The sequence below is a fragment of the Lepisma saccharinum genome, chromosome 6, assembly GCF_977018435.1.
Source record: "Lepisma saccharinum chromosome 6, izLepSacc3.1, whole genome shotgun sequence".
Taxonomy (NCBI): domain Eukaryota; kingdom Metazoa; phylum Arthropoda; class Insecta; order Zygentoma; family Lepismatidae; genus Lepisma; species Lepisma saccharinum.
In genome coordinates, this window is record NC_139234.1 from 78,147,256 (window position 1) to 78,161,206 (window position 13,951).

Consider the following 13,951-nt stretch of genomic DNA (forward strand, 5'->3'; position numbering starts at 1 on the left):
GAAATATGGTCCTTTCTGGGGGGAATGTTTAGGTACTCAAAACATTGGAATTGACCCCCGCCTCACCCCGGTTATGAGAATGCATATGTTCACTGTTATTTGTCGACGATTTGTAGGTTGAGGCAATTTGTACAATTAATTATTAAAAAAAGAAGAAGTTCAATGCAACAATGAAAATAAATTCATTTGACGTTGGGTTGAAAATGTTCGTCCTCTTTCAAGATATATTTAGCAGGTTCATTTTAGTCCTAGCAATTAAGAGTTGCCCAAATAACATACAAACAAATAAGAAAGAAAAATGCAGTTTTTCATATTATGTACTAAATCATGTAAAAAAAACTGATTAGATAGTTTTCAACAAAAAGCAGATATATTTAGTTGTCCCGTAGTATACTTGGCAGATATGCATTCTTTGGTTTAGTCCTGAATCGAAAGTAGTAATTTAGAAATGAAATGAAAGGAGAGGAACAATCTTCGTCGGCAGTGCCATAAAGAACTTGAGTTGGCTAGAAACTAAGATGACCTAGATGGGTGCATCTTGTTAATTTAAACGAGGTTGGAAAAAACGTGGCCTGCTGGCATTGAAACTCCACCCATGAAGGCCAGCCCTTGATGGCAATCTTCTTTTAAACTGACGGCTTTCGTCTTTGATGACGGTAGATACCAAAATCCCAGCCTTTAGTTTCTGAGGCTTGCATTTTTTTCTGGCAATGTATCCACAGCAGGCATTTTTTTTAATCGTGAAGTCTGCTTATCTTGGCTTTGTCCGATTACCGTATCGCACAGAGATTGCAGTGAGGTTTCTATTCCCATTACTCGATGAAGCAAAACCAATATTGCCTACTCGGCAATAAATATATATTTCCTTTTCACTGTTACAAGAGTGAAAGACAAAATCATTTGCCATTCGAAACAATAACCAGGATGTCCATAGCATAATTTCGTTCACAGGGAAATTGCTAACATTCACGAGAAGGCAAGGGGCTAAGGGAAAGTTGATATAAGCCTTAGAGTTGCTCTTGAAATGTCTAATTTTTTAATGTCTTTGGCGAGTGTATTCCTTAGTTAGCAAGAAGTTGTTCTTGAAATCAGCCAAGGTGAATTTTTTACACGTGATTTCGTCCTGAATATCAACGAACGCAATTAATGTGAGATGGTTTAGTTTCTGTAGTATAATAGTGTAACAGTTTATCAGTTTAAAAAATAATAAATTACCACATTTACTTAAACTAATTGATTATTGGAAAACGTTAATTAGTGAACAGAATTAGAAAACTATCGTTTCGTTCAAATTTATGAGGTACTCTAATATATGTGGTCCCATATATAGACTTGAGGACAAATTTATCATCTTTTTACGCTTTCTGTTTATGCTGGGTAGTGACGCTTGCGACTTGTGAGCCAATTCGTCCACTGAGAATGCAAATGTCCTATCTCTAACAATTAGAGATAGGACATTTGCATTCTCAGTGGACGAATTGCTATAACAACCTAGGAAAAACTATTGTATTAGTGGAGTGTGCACAAAAATCTGAAAGTTTGCTCTATGTTACGTACTAATAAATGTTAGAACTACTTTCTTCGCATACCTATAATGTTCTCTCTTCATCTTCTATCTTCTAGACACATTCTGTCTTGTTCTCTCTTCTGTTTCTCTGTCTTCTTTCCAGAAACGGAACACTATTGGCGCACTAATCGCCATGTTTCTTTCTGCGTGGCTAAAAGAATGGCCACGCGGTTTCCTTTGTTTACACTTGTTTTTCGAATTCTCTTCTTTGGTTTCAGGTCTAAAAGGAGTATTATACGAGCATTTTCAGCACCTGGCACCAAATGGTGCGGCCACATGACTACAGCAGGAAAGTACCACCAGTTAGGGGCATATACTCTTACCGATCGTTGCTGTCGTCAGCATGATTCATGTTCGCATATCATCCAAGGGCTCTCAACAAAATATCATCTCTTCAACTACCGCCCTTTCACAATCAGCCATTGTGGTTGCGATCAAAGGTAATTACGGAAAGAAGTATTTCATGATTTAGTTTGGCATTGAGCAAGTTTCCTCTTCCGTCCATTAAATGTAAAGATTGCTGCAAATACCAATTCATGATGGCTTCCTGGAAAGAAGTTTCTCTTCAAAGAGTACTGAAGGAATGTGAAAGTAGTGTGAAATAGCTATTCGGAATAGTGTAGGAGAGGTATTTAATAATGCAGATTAAGAATATGTTGACCTGGTAGACAATCGTTAATGCAAAACTGACATTTTCTTTCTTTTACATAAATTATTTACAAGTCCACTACGATAATGATTGATTACATAATTTGTGACTAGTTAGATAGAAATATGGTTTGTATAATCGTTTCAAGAATAAGAATGCTAAGAAAAACACTTTGTATAGATCTGAACAAAATGCTATAATATTAGATATGCATTTAATTTGAACGAAATGCAATATATAGCTTCAGAATTACAGTTTGGTTAGTTGTTTTCAAAATGGCATTTTGAAGTAGAGTAAACCTTCTTACCTACCATCTTATTAGCGTAACTATAAGCAAGGCCATATATTCTAAACAGAATTGAACCTCGGACATTTATTCTTATATATATATATTTTTAGATCAGCATTGATTAACAGATAAGTAAACCCAACTAACAAAAATACACACAGGCCTTTGGGGCATGGTGCATGAAAATTGTTCTGTGGACATGCCTGCACACTGTTGCTTTCCTGGGCCTCCCCTATGGCGTAGTGGTAACGTCGTCGTCGACTTGTAATCAAGGGATCCCGGTTTCGATAATCAGTGGAGGCACGTAGTGATTCGGATCTTACTTTACACTGCAGATCCAGTCCCGATTAGCCTTTCTGTACTTAAAGTGGACTTAAAACAGCAACTCAACCGTTGGTTTCCTCTAGATTACAAATCCTCGCTGACATACTCATGTGTAGTTGAAACCCAGAATTATGGTGTTAATTTTATCTCGCTACGATATACGCTAGGCTGATAAATGTAGAGTTAGATTATCCGTACCTTGTGTAGCTTCAGTGGACATTCTTCAGTACTCAGACATTAGTGAAAGCCAATCGGAAAGCTCGTTACAAAATAATGTGTGACTATCAGAGTTGGTGCTTGCAGCAGTCTTTAATTTCAGGTCAGCAGGTAGGTTGTAGAAAGATAAGGGTGTAGATCAGAAAAGGTCACAATGTACGATTGCCCTTGCAGAAAGAAGCGAGACTTGATGGACGTTTTTCGAGTCCCCGGAACGAAATGGTGCGGTAAGGGGCACACAGCAAACAAGTACTCTCAACTTGGAGGCTTCGGAGGGGCCGATAAATGCTGCCGGGTGCACGACACCGGCTGCAGGTTCTTCATACCGGCCTTCGACGAAAAGTACGGACTTTTCAATTGGAGGATCAGTACCATCATGCATTGCTCCTGCGACGAAAGGTAAGTGGCGAATGGTAGTTTTATTGCATGTTCTCAATCCAACAATATGAAAAACAATGTGTTGAATCGACTTGATGCAACAAAGCAGTTCTGTTTAGATCTTATGGCAGTAATGTTCGTTGTGTACAAGGGGAATAGTGCAATTTCTTCTCCCGTGACGTCAATATCAGTCGTGTAATGAATGAACTCTGCAAGTGCATTAACTTTATACTACACCCTAAAAGTCATGTAATTAATATCCCTTTTAGCAGACAACCAAGCTAAAACTCTAGAAGCAATACATGATGCAAAGTTATTTGTCAGCATAGGTGTAAGTTGCAAGAATTGCAGCGTATTTGGAATAAGTTCTCAATACCGGCAGTTTTCTTCAGTCTCTACGTTCGTCTCTTCTTTGCATAATGTACAAAACAAACTATAGTTTCGAGAAAACACATCCGAGTAAATAAATAAAAAAAATATATACGCGTATATTACCCCTCTTTCTATATTTTGTAATTACACAGATGTCAGCAGTTGTAATTTTCAATGACTGGCACTTGGATGTAGCATTCAGATAAGACACAAATTTCATCGTCTTTCATGTCCAAAGTTTTTATTCTAGGCATTCGTCTTTTTCGAAGTGTAATATGCTTTATCCAAAGGAATATATGGCCTCGTTGAATTGATAAACATGCATGATAGTAGTGGTGTTCGCGATAAAGAAACAAAAGTATAGCTGTTATTTATTTTGCCAAGTCCCTTTGGAAATAGTAATGCGTTCATAATTATTTACTCAAAAGTGTGTAGGTTATCTTGGAAATGTTATGCAGTACGTTCTTAACCTGTTCGTGTTTTGAAACATTCCCTATAGCGTTTGTTGTTTCTGCTTTAAAAAAGGGTTCATCCTATAAGAATTGCATTTCTCTCCTTGTTTTCGGAATAGTTTTGCGAAGAACGGTAAGGGCCTCTAGCGGAGAATTCAATAATGTATATACCTGTGTAAGTAGGGATATCTTCTTCAATTCAATATGAAAATCTAATCGCAAGATAAAGAGCAACGAATGATAAATTATTGCGAAAGAGGGAAGCATTCTTCTGATATGACGAAAAACTAATTGACAGAGCCTAAATTTGTTTACTGCGAATAAATATCACGTATATATATATTTCATCTCAATGAGGAAGGTTCATTTAGTGAGAATACAATTAAATATGATTAAACAAACGTGGCTTTAATTTATACAAAGCGTTGCAAGACTTCACCTTCCCAATAGGAATCAATTGACATTCGCAAGCTTCATTTCTTTCCAAACCATCCATTTCTCGCTGTTTTCAAGGGAAGCTGATGTTCCAGTGGTCTTGAAACTGTCACCACGGTTCTTCATAGTCTTCCATATCTGGGCAAAAAAGGAAAGCATATTCTTTCGGATTTATCACGAGGTTGTAAACGACAGTTGTTCAACCGGAAGGTGTCAAAACGGTCTTATCTCTCTTCCACCCTAGTAGCGTTATCGTATCACTTTTTTCCCTTTTCGGTTACCATGGAAACCGCTTCCACCATAACTATGTTACGACAGGCTAGAAATGAATATTCTTTTGAAATTTTCCCCTCTCTCTTTCTTCCCTTACACGGGTCTTCAGGGTTTTCTTCGGTTAATCCTGGTGTTTTTTGCAGTTTTGATTTTGCTACATTTTACGTTAAAATAAAACCAATATCATGTTCCGTTCAACAAGTGAAAATGTGGCGGAATATCTTAGATTACCAGCACGTTACCAAGGTTTTTAGATCACGGTTCGCCCACGTCTGTAGAAGTGCGTTGATTGGCCGCTATATGAGCCTAAATCATGTATGATTGGATGTTTCACAAAAACCTTAGAAGTGGTTGTTTTTACGCTCCAGCCACCAGTTCACATGGCTATAGATTATTGCATAAATCCTTACTAGTTATAATAACACGATTAAGCCTTGTTTCTGTAGTATAAGAACACTAAATATCTTACCAAGGTAGTCTTATATGTAGGGAAAAAAACACTTTACACGTAACGTTTGAACACTATATCAGGGTCTTCTTCAAACTAGGAACCGAACTAAAATGAAAAAATACACAATTAGCATTGAATACTTGTTCTACCACACTAGAATTGCGACAGTGTGCATCTGGATTACATGATGCGTGTAGAGAAGTTTATATCTTGGGATTCTCACTCATGGGCGTCCGGAAGAGGGGGAAAGGGGGGGCCGTGCCCCCCAGCCCCTGGAAAATGGAAGTCAACCAAAAATTATGTATTTCACACATAATTTCATTTTAGCCACGATAATATGTGTTAATTATTGCATGAACATCATAAATTTGAATTTAAGAAATGTTTTTTTTGGGGAACAACACTATTTTTGGAGAAAATGTGCCTTGTTTGCCCTCCCCTGGAAAAAATACCTTCCTTGCCCCTCCCTGGAAAAAAAATCCTGCGGACATCCATGTTCTCACTTGTCTTTACAATTCGCAAATAATCATAGTCTGTAAAGTTTAAAGTCAAAGCACGAAATATTGTACTGAGCGTCACAACTAGAGGCCGAGAACTTGAAATCATCCACGGGTTTTACAAAAAAATCCGCTTCGATACGTGATACTACGTCTTTTCGGAACTCTTGGCTTATGGAACAGGCAGTTCCTTTGTTCTGTCACGACTGCCAGACCATCTGCAATATTTTAAGTTTCTTCTGTACAATGACCTTTCCGCCCTTTGAGAATTCGATGTGTGGTTGGTCTCTCCTGCATACAAATACATCGTTACATCTTGCATTCCCAACAAAGTTGTAGAATTGCAACTATTTTGAAAAAACTGTTCGTTATTTGACATATACTATGGGACTGTAGAAGAAAAATGTGTCCAGAATCTTAAACGTATGCAGTTTTATAGTATTTGCAACACTGCTTACGAGAGCGGTTGGATAATTTTACTGAATTCAACAAGAAGTGTACATAAAAGGAAGTAATGTGGTTTTCAGAGTAAAGATATTGTTTGTCTTTGCAACACTGGTAGAAACCAGCGTTGCTCACTGTAATCCAGCTAAATTCCTCATTTTGTAACCAAGATGAGAGGGGGAGCGGGGATGGAACGTGTAGGGAGTGGAAGAAACTTGCAGAAAGTTGAACGTCCTGTCAAGAGGTCCTTGATAATTGCACCATGATTCAGACACCACAGTGACAATAAAAGGCCTCAAAGCTGCGTGCAAGTGCAAGATTTTCTGTCTTGTTCTGCATTACCGTTCTTGAAACTGGACAAATGCCAACTTTTACTTCAATTTTTTGGCATGTTTGTCCCTAATGTGTGTCCGAGTTTGCTGCCCACGTTTCTAAAGACTTTTAAAAGAGGAATTGGAAAGGAAACGCATGGAGAAAGTAGCCGACAGTGTCCAGTGCCCATGTCGCAACATTGTATTAGCTTCCAGCCATCATGTGCCGAGAAAATTAAGTTCGTAGGTTCCTTGAACCTTTTTAATTTCAGAACTCAAAGGCGAGGACCTGCAAATTGAGGAAATCATAATGTTCAATCGCTCGACAATCTTGTCTTCTCGTTTTTCTTTTTTAGAGTGGGGGCAACATATCTTTGAAGAAAGTCGTTGATTTTGGAACGAAATTAGTCTCGTCGTAATCAAATCTTGTATAATAGGCACTAATCTATGTAAATGAATTTTGCTTATGTCATACATACTGTGCGTGTCTTACAAATTCTGCTACTATTTAGAATGAGAAGAATTGCGGAATCTTTACGTATATGTATATCTGAAACTGGTATCGTGTTTATAATATCAGTTAGCAGAAATAATTAGAATGAATTAATTGAATATTTAAAGAACCACTCGTTATAAATATATATACCCCCTTGCCCGCAGAGGATGGTTTCCGAACTGGCGAGTGTATACAGATGATGCCTTGCAATCAACAAATTTGAAGAAAAAGCACTCTTAATTTCTAAATATACACTGAAAGAAAGACAAAATTGAAGATATTTAAAAGCGACAGGTTTTTTATTGTCAATTTTATACAGATTTAGAATAATACAATCTTGTGGCCATAAATTTATTAAAGGGATGGGATTAAATTTCTCTTTTAGAGTGAGTGCTGCATTTGCCCATCCTTTCACGAGTCCATTGTTCTATTTTAAATGCTGGACCCATCTCCACTACGGAGCACAACACTTAAAAATGTGGACAACGTTCACAAAGATCGCAGCCCAATATATCACCATCGTTACTAAGAATAACTATTTACAAGAGAACGAAATAAATAGTACTATTACGGTCAAGGTATGTGTATGCATTTTGATAATCTCGAAATGAACTCTCATTCGGAATGGACAACGAGCTGTATATTTCTCGAGTAGACTATAAAAAAATCCATTACATTAAGCTTGAAATGCTACCTTAACATCTAGACATTGAGTTTTCATTGCCTCAGTCAGGTAACATCACCGTCACTCACTAGTGAAATCATTCACTTCGTTTTGCGCACGAGTCGTTTGACAAGATCAACAATTAACAAGGGCAGTTTCATAGCTGTAAAGGGCACGTGCGATAAAGAAGGCAATTTTTTTTAAGCTTCGTTCTGGCCACATTGGACGAGACAAGACGCAAGGAATGTAGTGTAGAAAAAAAGTAAAACATGTGAGCTGTTGGCCAAGATTTTCCAACTTGATTTACACTTTCTTCTCAGCAAGCTTCTGTTCCTGCCTACTTTATACAGCGTGGTTTATCGTTTATCGCTCCATTTTCCCCAGTCAAAACATACATCAAACGTGATTTCAACACATCGGCAATGTGAATTGGGTAAAACAGTCGGTCGGTTATTGAACCTAGTGTATGTAGCACGTTCTAGTATTTCGAAACTATTAAGAATTGTGAGAAATTAAGCAAATATACTTCATGTACACAGGTACACTCACCTCAAACTCCGGCAGTTTGTTTCTTTACACAGCATATTTGCAGAAGATACACTTCAATCTACAGGTGTATCAATATACGTGTATAAAACACACCTTATTACTAACTTCGTTGATTCTGTACAGTGGGATCCATGAGTATTACCGTGCAAATTGTCCATCACCGTGTTCTTGCACTTTATTTGACCCATAAAACACATAGGATGAAAGAGAAAAATTAATGAAAATAGTCGTGGACAATTTGCACGGTAAACTCATGGATCCCACTGTACAGGAGAGTATTTGTCGTATTTGGTGGTTTCAAGTTCATTGATGGTGGAAGGTTACGTTCTCGGTCTTCCACTTAGTCTGTGGTGGATTTGCATTTTCTTCACAATTACATTTAAGAAATTATATACGTATTAGAACTTATGGACTTACAGAAAATGAAAGGAATATAACATTCACAATTGCATAATTATTCGAAACTTCTAAAGCGTCATATTAAGCACGCTGAGAGAAATCTTGATCCACATTGGTGTAAAGTTAATATCAACCGGAACTGAAATAATATTTACCAAATCTGCTCTTTTTAGTTCGTACTTTCAACTCCGGAAAAATGTCACGATGTACCCATGTATTTCTCTCAGAATTTCTCACGAAACTTGTCGAATATGTAAAAATGTTTTCAGTAAAAAATGCCAAATAAAGGACAAATTTGCAGAGTTGGCAGAACTATAAAAAGAAATAATCGCCGAAGCGTGTTAACAATTTACATGCGGTTCACTTGAAATCTTCAAGGTATTTTCACACGTGAGGAGTCAGCAATTTTAACAACTTCACTCGGCAGTTTTCCGTTAAACGACGCGCACGGACTCCTATTGGCTGGGTTCTATCGTATGATGTGAAAGTAGTTTCGTGACGTCACCGACAAGGGTAAGCTACGTGGTGGCTACGTCACTAGTTTTTTTTCGTTTATCATCTTTTTCGCAGGATACCTCACATAAAGGTTAATGGGCGTAGATTCTTTTTTTTTTTTTTTTTTTTTTTTTTTTTTTTTTTTTTTTTTTTTTTTTACCAAGACCGCGAAATTTCGAACCGCTAGCAAAGTGCCGCGCATGTCCATTGTGACATGTTTAGCAGCTTAAATCACCTATTACTTGACTACTCATTGTGAAATTTTATCTTTATAAGATTTGAAGTATACGCAAAAAAAATGTCCACTATTAGCGGCGTAAGTAATATTGTTTAAGGCTTTGATAAATAAAATTAACACTTTTATTGTATTGTTTCTTGTAATAGTACTAGAGTGACCTCAGGTTAGTATAGACTACAGAAAAAATGTTTCGTTGCGGAACATTTCTCTACGGCATGTTACTCGTTTGTTTTTAGGACTCCCAGGTTCGATACCCGGTGGAGGCACAAGTGGTTCGGATCCCACTTTAAACTGTAGGTCCAGTCCCGATTAGCCTTACTGTGCATAAAGTGGGCTTAAAACAACAAATCAATCAATCAATAGTTTATTTTTAGTAGTATAGTTTCTACATATCTACAAACTTTGATAATATTAATTTTGCCATTTTCCACATACTCCAAACAACTTGCGGGAAAGCATAGTGTTGACTAACAGAATCCGCTTAGAAGGTTTCTGTGTGTCATGGTTAACATATCGCCTACTTTCTATGTGCATTACGGGTAGCTGTTGTGTTGATTCTGTGTCTTTGCTGAAGATGATCGTTCATTATTTGTGTGGTTATGTTCGCTGTAGTCAGTGTTGCCGACTACTCTTGTAAACTTTGTGCACTTTTGAGTTGATTTTTTATTTAAGTCCACTTCACGAACCAATCTGTCTCTTCATTGGATATCGAACCCGCGAAGTGTTGGGAATCCATAGTAAAATTGTTTTGTTTTACAAAACTTTTTTTGGCGAGTTATGTTTGTTCAATAATTTTTGTATAGACTTTTTCTTTGCTACATTTTGTTCAAATTACGTGGCATTTCTTTCACTATTGGCTAGCAGCGATGATGACAATGAAATTGTTGAAGTGCCACTCGCAATGATACATCCAAGCTTAACTCAAGACTCGTATCGTCTTGTGATCAAGAGGTCCCTGTTTAGGTACTCGGTGGAGGCACACAGTGGTTCGAATGTCACTTCAATCTCCAAGTCCTGTCCCGATTAGCCTATCTGTGCATAAATAAAGTCAGTGTTGGAAGTAAGCGGGTGCGGGGTGATGGTATCCCCCAGGCAGCAAAAGTTTCGCAAAGCATATCCTTACCTAGCAACTTTCACTTCCAGCACTGCATGAAGATGACTTGAAACGAAAACTCACACTCGAACCCGCAACCTTCGGAGACGACGTTGTGAGCCCTCGGCCGCGAAGGATTAAGAAAAAAATACTAACTTTGCAACATATTGCCAATGTAAAGCAAATAATGCCTCACTTTCAATTACGCCTTGTTGGTGCTGTTGTGGACATGAGAACATAGCATTTAGCCTGTTATAAAGTTTTGTGCTTCACAATTCGTGTCCTCAAATGAAAAAGTGATAAATGCATTAAGCAATGCTTCGTAAGTGAAGCACACACATTTTCATTGACAGCGGAATAACCTGGCAACACTGCATGTGTGGCTATTTACAGCCTCAACATCGCATGGCGGGGAGAGGGAACGTTGAGCAAAATTAAATAGGCCTGTTATGCCTGTGGGCATTACATCGACTTTAGCCAGAAGTGTTGCAGGTAAGCAAGTTGGAATGGAAGGCATCTGGAGGTGTGCAACGAAGGACGTGTTCTGATTGGCCGACGGAAGGTGGCGTGATTTCTAGTAAGGCCGTCAGGCAGGCAGAGCGAGACAGAGAATCGAGGGCAGTTTTCCATCCAGCTGAAGGAATTTACTTGACACACGGAAACCGGTTTTTTTCAGCCCTGTGCCCAAGGACCTCGTTTTTCTACCCCTCCCCCCCATTGCGTACCGACAACCCCGACAGATTCTTGAATAATTACAACACCCAGATGACAATCATCAGGTATTCATGTAGTATTTACCGTCAAGGTCATAACAGAATTATATATATTGTTATTTCATGTTGTCCTTACCTCACACTGCGTCTTGAGAGTATGTTGCTGATGTAAATGCATTCTGTTTATGGCATAAGGATTCGTGTTCGTTTGATTGGTATTTGGTTCAGTATAAATTCAGCATTCATTTTATTTGACAGCGCAAAATCGTGTCAGCCAGTGGCGGCGATTGGGTTCCAAAACCAAGGGGGGGGGGGGCAAAGACAGTATATTTTCCTTTGTATATAAGGTTTAGCATAGTATGGGGGCAAAAGTTGCGAAGTTTCCCTCCTAATCGCCGCCACTGGTGTCAACGTTCTTTCTCGTCTTGACTTTGTATCGGTTAATGTGAGAGTCGGTTCGTGTTTAATAAGAATATTGTCTTTCGGGATTATCCACCGAGCGGCACACGTTCAATCTCGAGAAATATTGTGAAAAGTTATGTTGCAGTAACATATTTTATATTATACGTTACAATGTTCAAAGTGCCTTACAGATTCTAAATAGAAGTAAATATTATTGTTCAAATAAGTAATGTTCATGCTAAAGAATTACAGTTGTGTGAAGACTGTATCAAGAGAATGAACGGAACACAGTCGGTTTCTGCTAAACACTCTTACGCACTTGTTTTGTTTCAATTGCTTGTCAGTTGACTAATATACATGCCCCTCTGTTCCCCAAAACAACTACAAAACTCACAATAGTTCCACTTTACTTCAAATTTCCCGCTTCACGAAAACATTATTAGAAGCGTTCAGTGGTTATTAGTTATGAAGAACAGAGATGTCAACCTACATCATGGGTATCGATTTTAAATGCTGATAATCGAAACTCATCACTTCCGGCTCCTATCCATAGCCAGTTCCAGTTTATTTTCGCATATATACGTCGTTCGGAAAGTAAGTTCCACTGATGAATACCGTGGTGTTGGAAGCAGGGCAGTGTGAATGCGCATGCGCCTTGTGTAGCCACAACCTTGATGAAGTCCAGACGCCAGTCTGAGGCAAGTTGGTCAGGAAAGTAGTGCGTAGTGCGTTGTTGTTATGTTTCGGACAATCCAAACTCCCGCCAAGCGTGAGGTACGGTCCGTGATCCGTTTTCTGGATGCACGTAATGTTCCAGTTACGGATATCCACCGTCAGATTTGTGAGGTGTATGGAGAAGGAATAATGAGTGCTTCAATAGTAAGAAGATGGGTGAGACGGTTTCGAGGTGGACGGGTTAGTGTTCATGATGAAGAACGAAGTGGTCGACCGTCTGTTGTGAATCCCAATTTGGTTCGTTTAGTGGAAGAGCAGATTAGGGAGAACAGACGATTCACTTTGTCTGAGCTGTCATTAGAGTTTCCACAAATCTCCAGAACTGTGCTGTATGAAATTGTAACAGTAAATTTGAAATTTGAATTGTGTAACCGTTGGGTCCCTCACCAGCTCTCCGAAAATCCCAAAAACATTATGGTACTGACGAAGAACTGAAACTTGCAGTTTCCTAATGGTTATCCATTCAGGCGGAAACGTTCTATGATAGGGGTATAACGAACTTGGTATCTCGCTGTGATGCGTGCTTGAATTCTTATGGCGATTATGTGTGAATGTTGTACCATGTATATATTCTCACCCCTATAAAGATCATGATATTACTATTTATATTTTTCATTTTATTGCATGATGGAACTTACTTTCCGAACGACGTATACTATCACGGCACGGAAGGTGAATCTTTTCTTGCCACTGTCGAATGCCTTTTCTGCGAACTGTCATTGCATGTGAAAATATATTTCTTATACCTAACAGAATTGCGCAAAACACATGCAATTACATAATAACGTTCAACTACGAAACTTCAAGCTTAGCCGTTTCCTGATCACATGTTACCTTCCTTATTTGGATGTGAATATAAATGCAGGAAATATGCTTCGGTCAAATTATGTTTACGTAATGCTCTTTCAGTAGCCTTCAAAGTTATGTTCTGGCAACATTTCTTTCAATCAAAAAGTTCAGTTTTATTCTGCCAAGGTCCAATAGTTTTGTAGAAACAATAAGATCACTTAATCAGCGGCAAAGAACAATGAATCCATGCAGATAGAAGTATATCATTAACTGTCGTGACTTGTCACTTAGAAGTGTTAACAGTTATTATGCAACAACTGTTATTTTGAATTTTATTAATAACTTTCGCCAAAGTGGCCTTGTCCCTGACTTTCGTTTACGTAACTTAATTGTCAGCAAATATCACCAGATGGCTGCAACTACAGACCTTTTCGTGTTGTTTTTCTCCAGCATGATGCATAATATCTGTCATGTTAAACATTGAACACAAATTTGTAACGACATAAAGTGTCAGCATTCAGTGTATCATACTTCACCTAAAATTAGAACTGTTGCCTTTGCATTCTGTGTTCAGGCTATCGTTTGTTATAACCGCACTCACAGCCATAGGCGTAATTTGCCGGTCGTAGGGGCGGGGACACTAACCCCAATCCCCAATTTTCGTGTTTATTAAAATTTACAAGAGTAATTTTGTTAGCCTCTTGGGAACAGAGGAGCAAA

The 13,951-nt window shown here is 38.3% G+C and overlaps 1 protein-coding gene across 2 annotated transcripts in view; it reads left to right on the forward strand.

The window, feature by feature from the left end:
• GIIIspla2 (Phospholipase A2 group III) overlaps positions 1-13,951 on the forward strand; it is a 44,789-nt gene that overhangs the window by 15,204 nt on the left and 15,634 nt on the right. Inside the window, exon 3 of one of the 2 annotated variants that reach the window (XM_083124188.1) lies at positions 1,786-2,007. In XM_083124188.1, coding sequence (XP_082980314.1) covers positions 1,786-2,007 — 222 coding nt within the window. Of the gene's footprint in view, positions 1-1,785; positions 2,008-3,219; positions 3,445-13,951 lie in introns of both variants that reach the window. The other variant, XM_083124187.1, reaches the window with a different exon arrangement.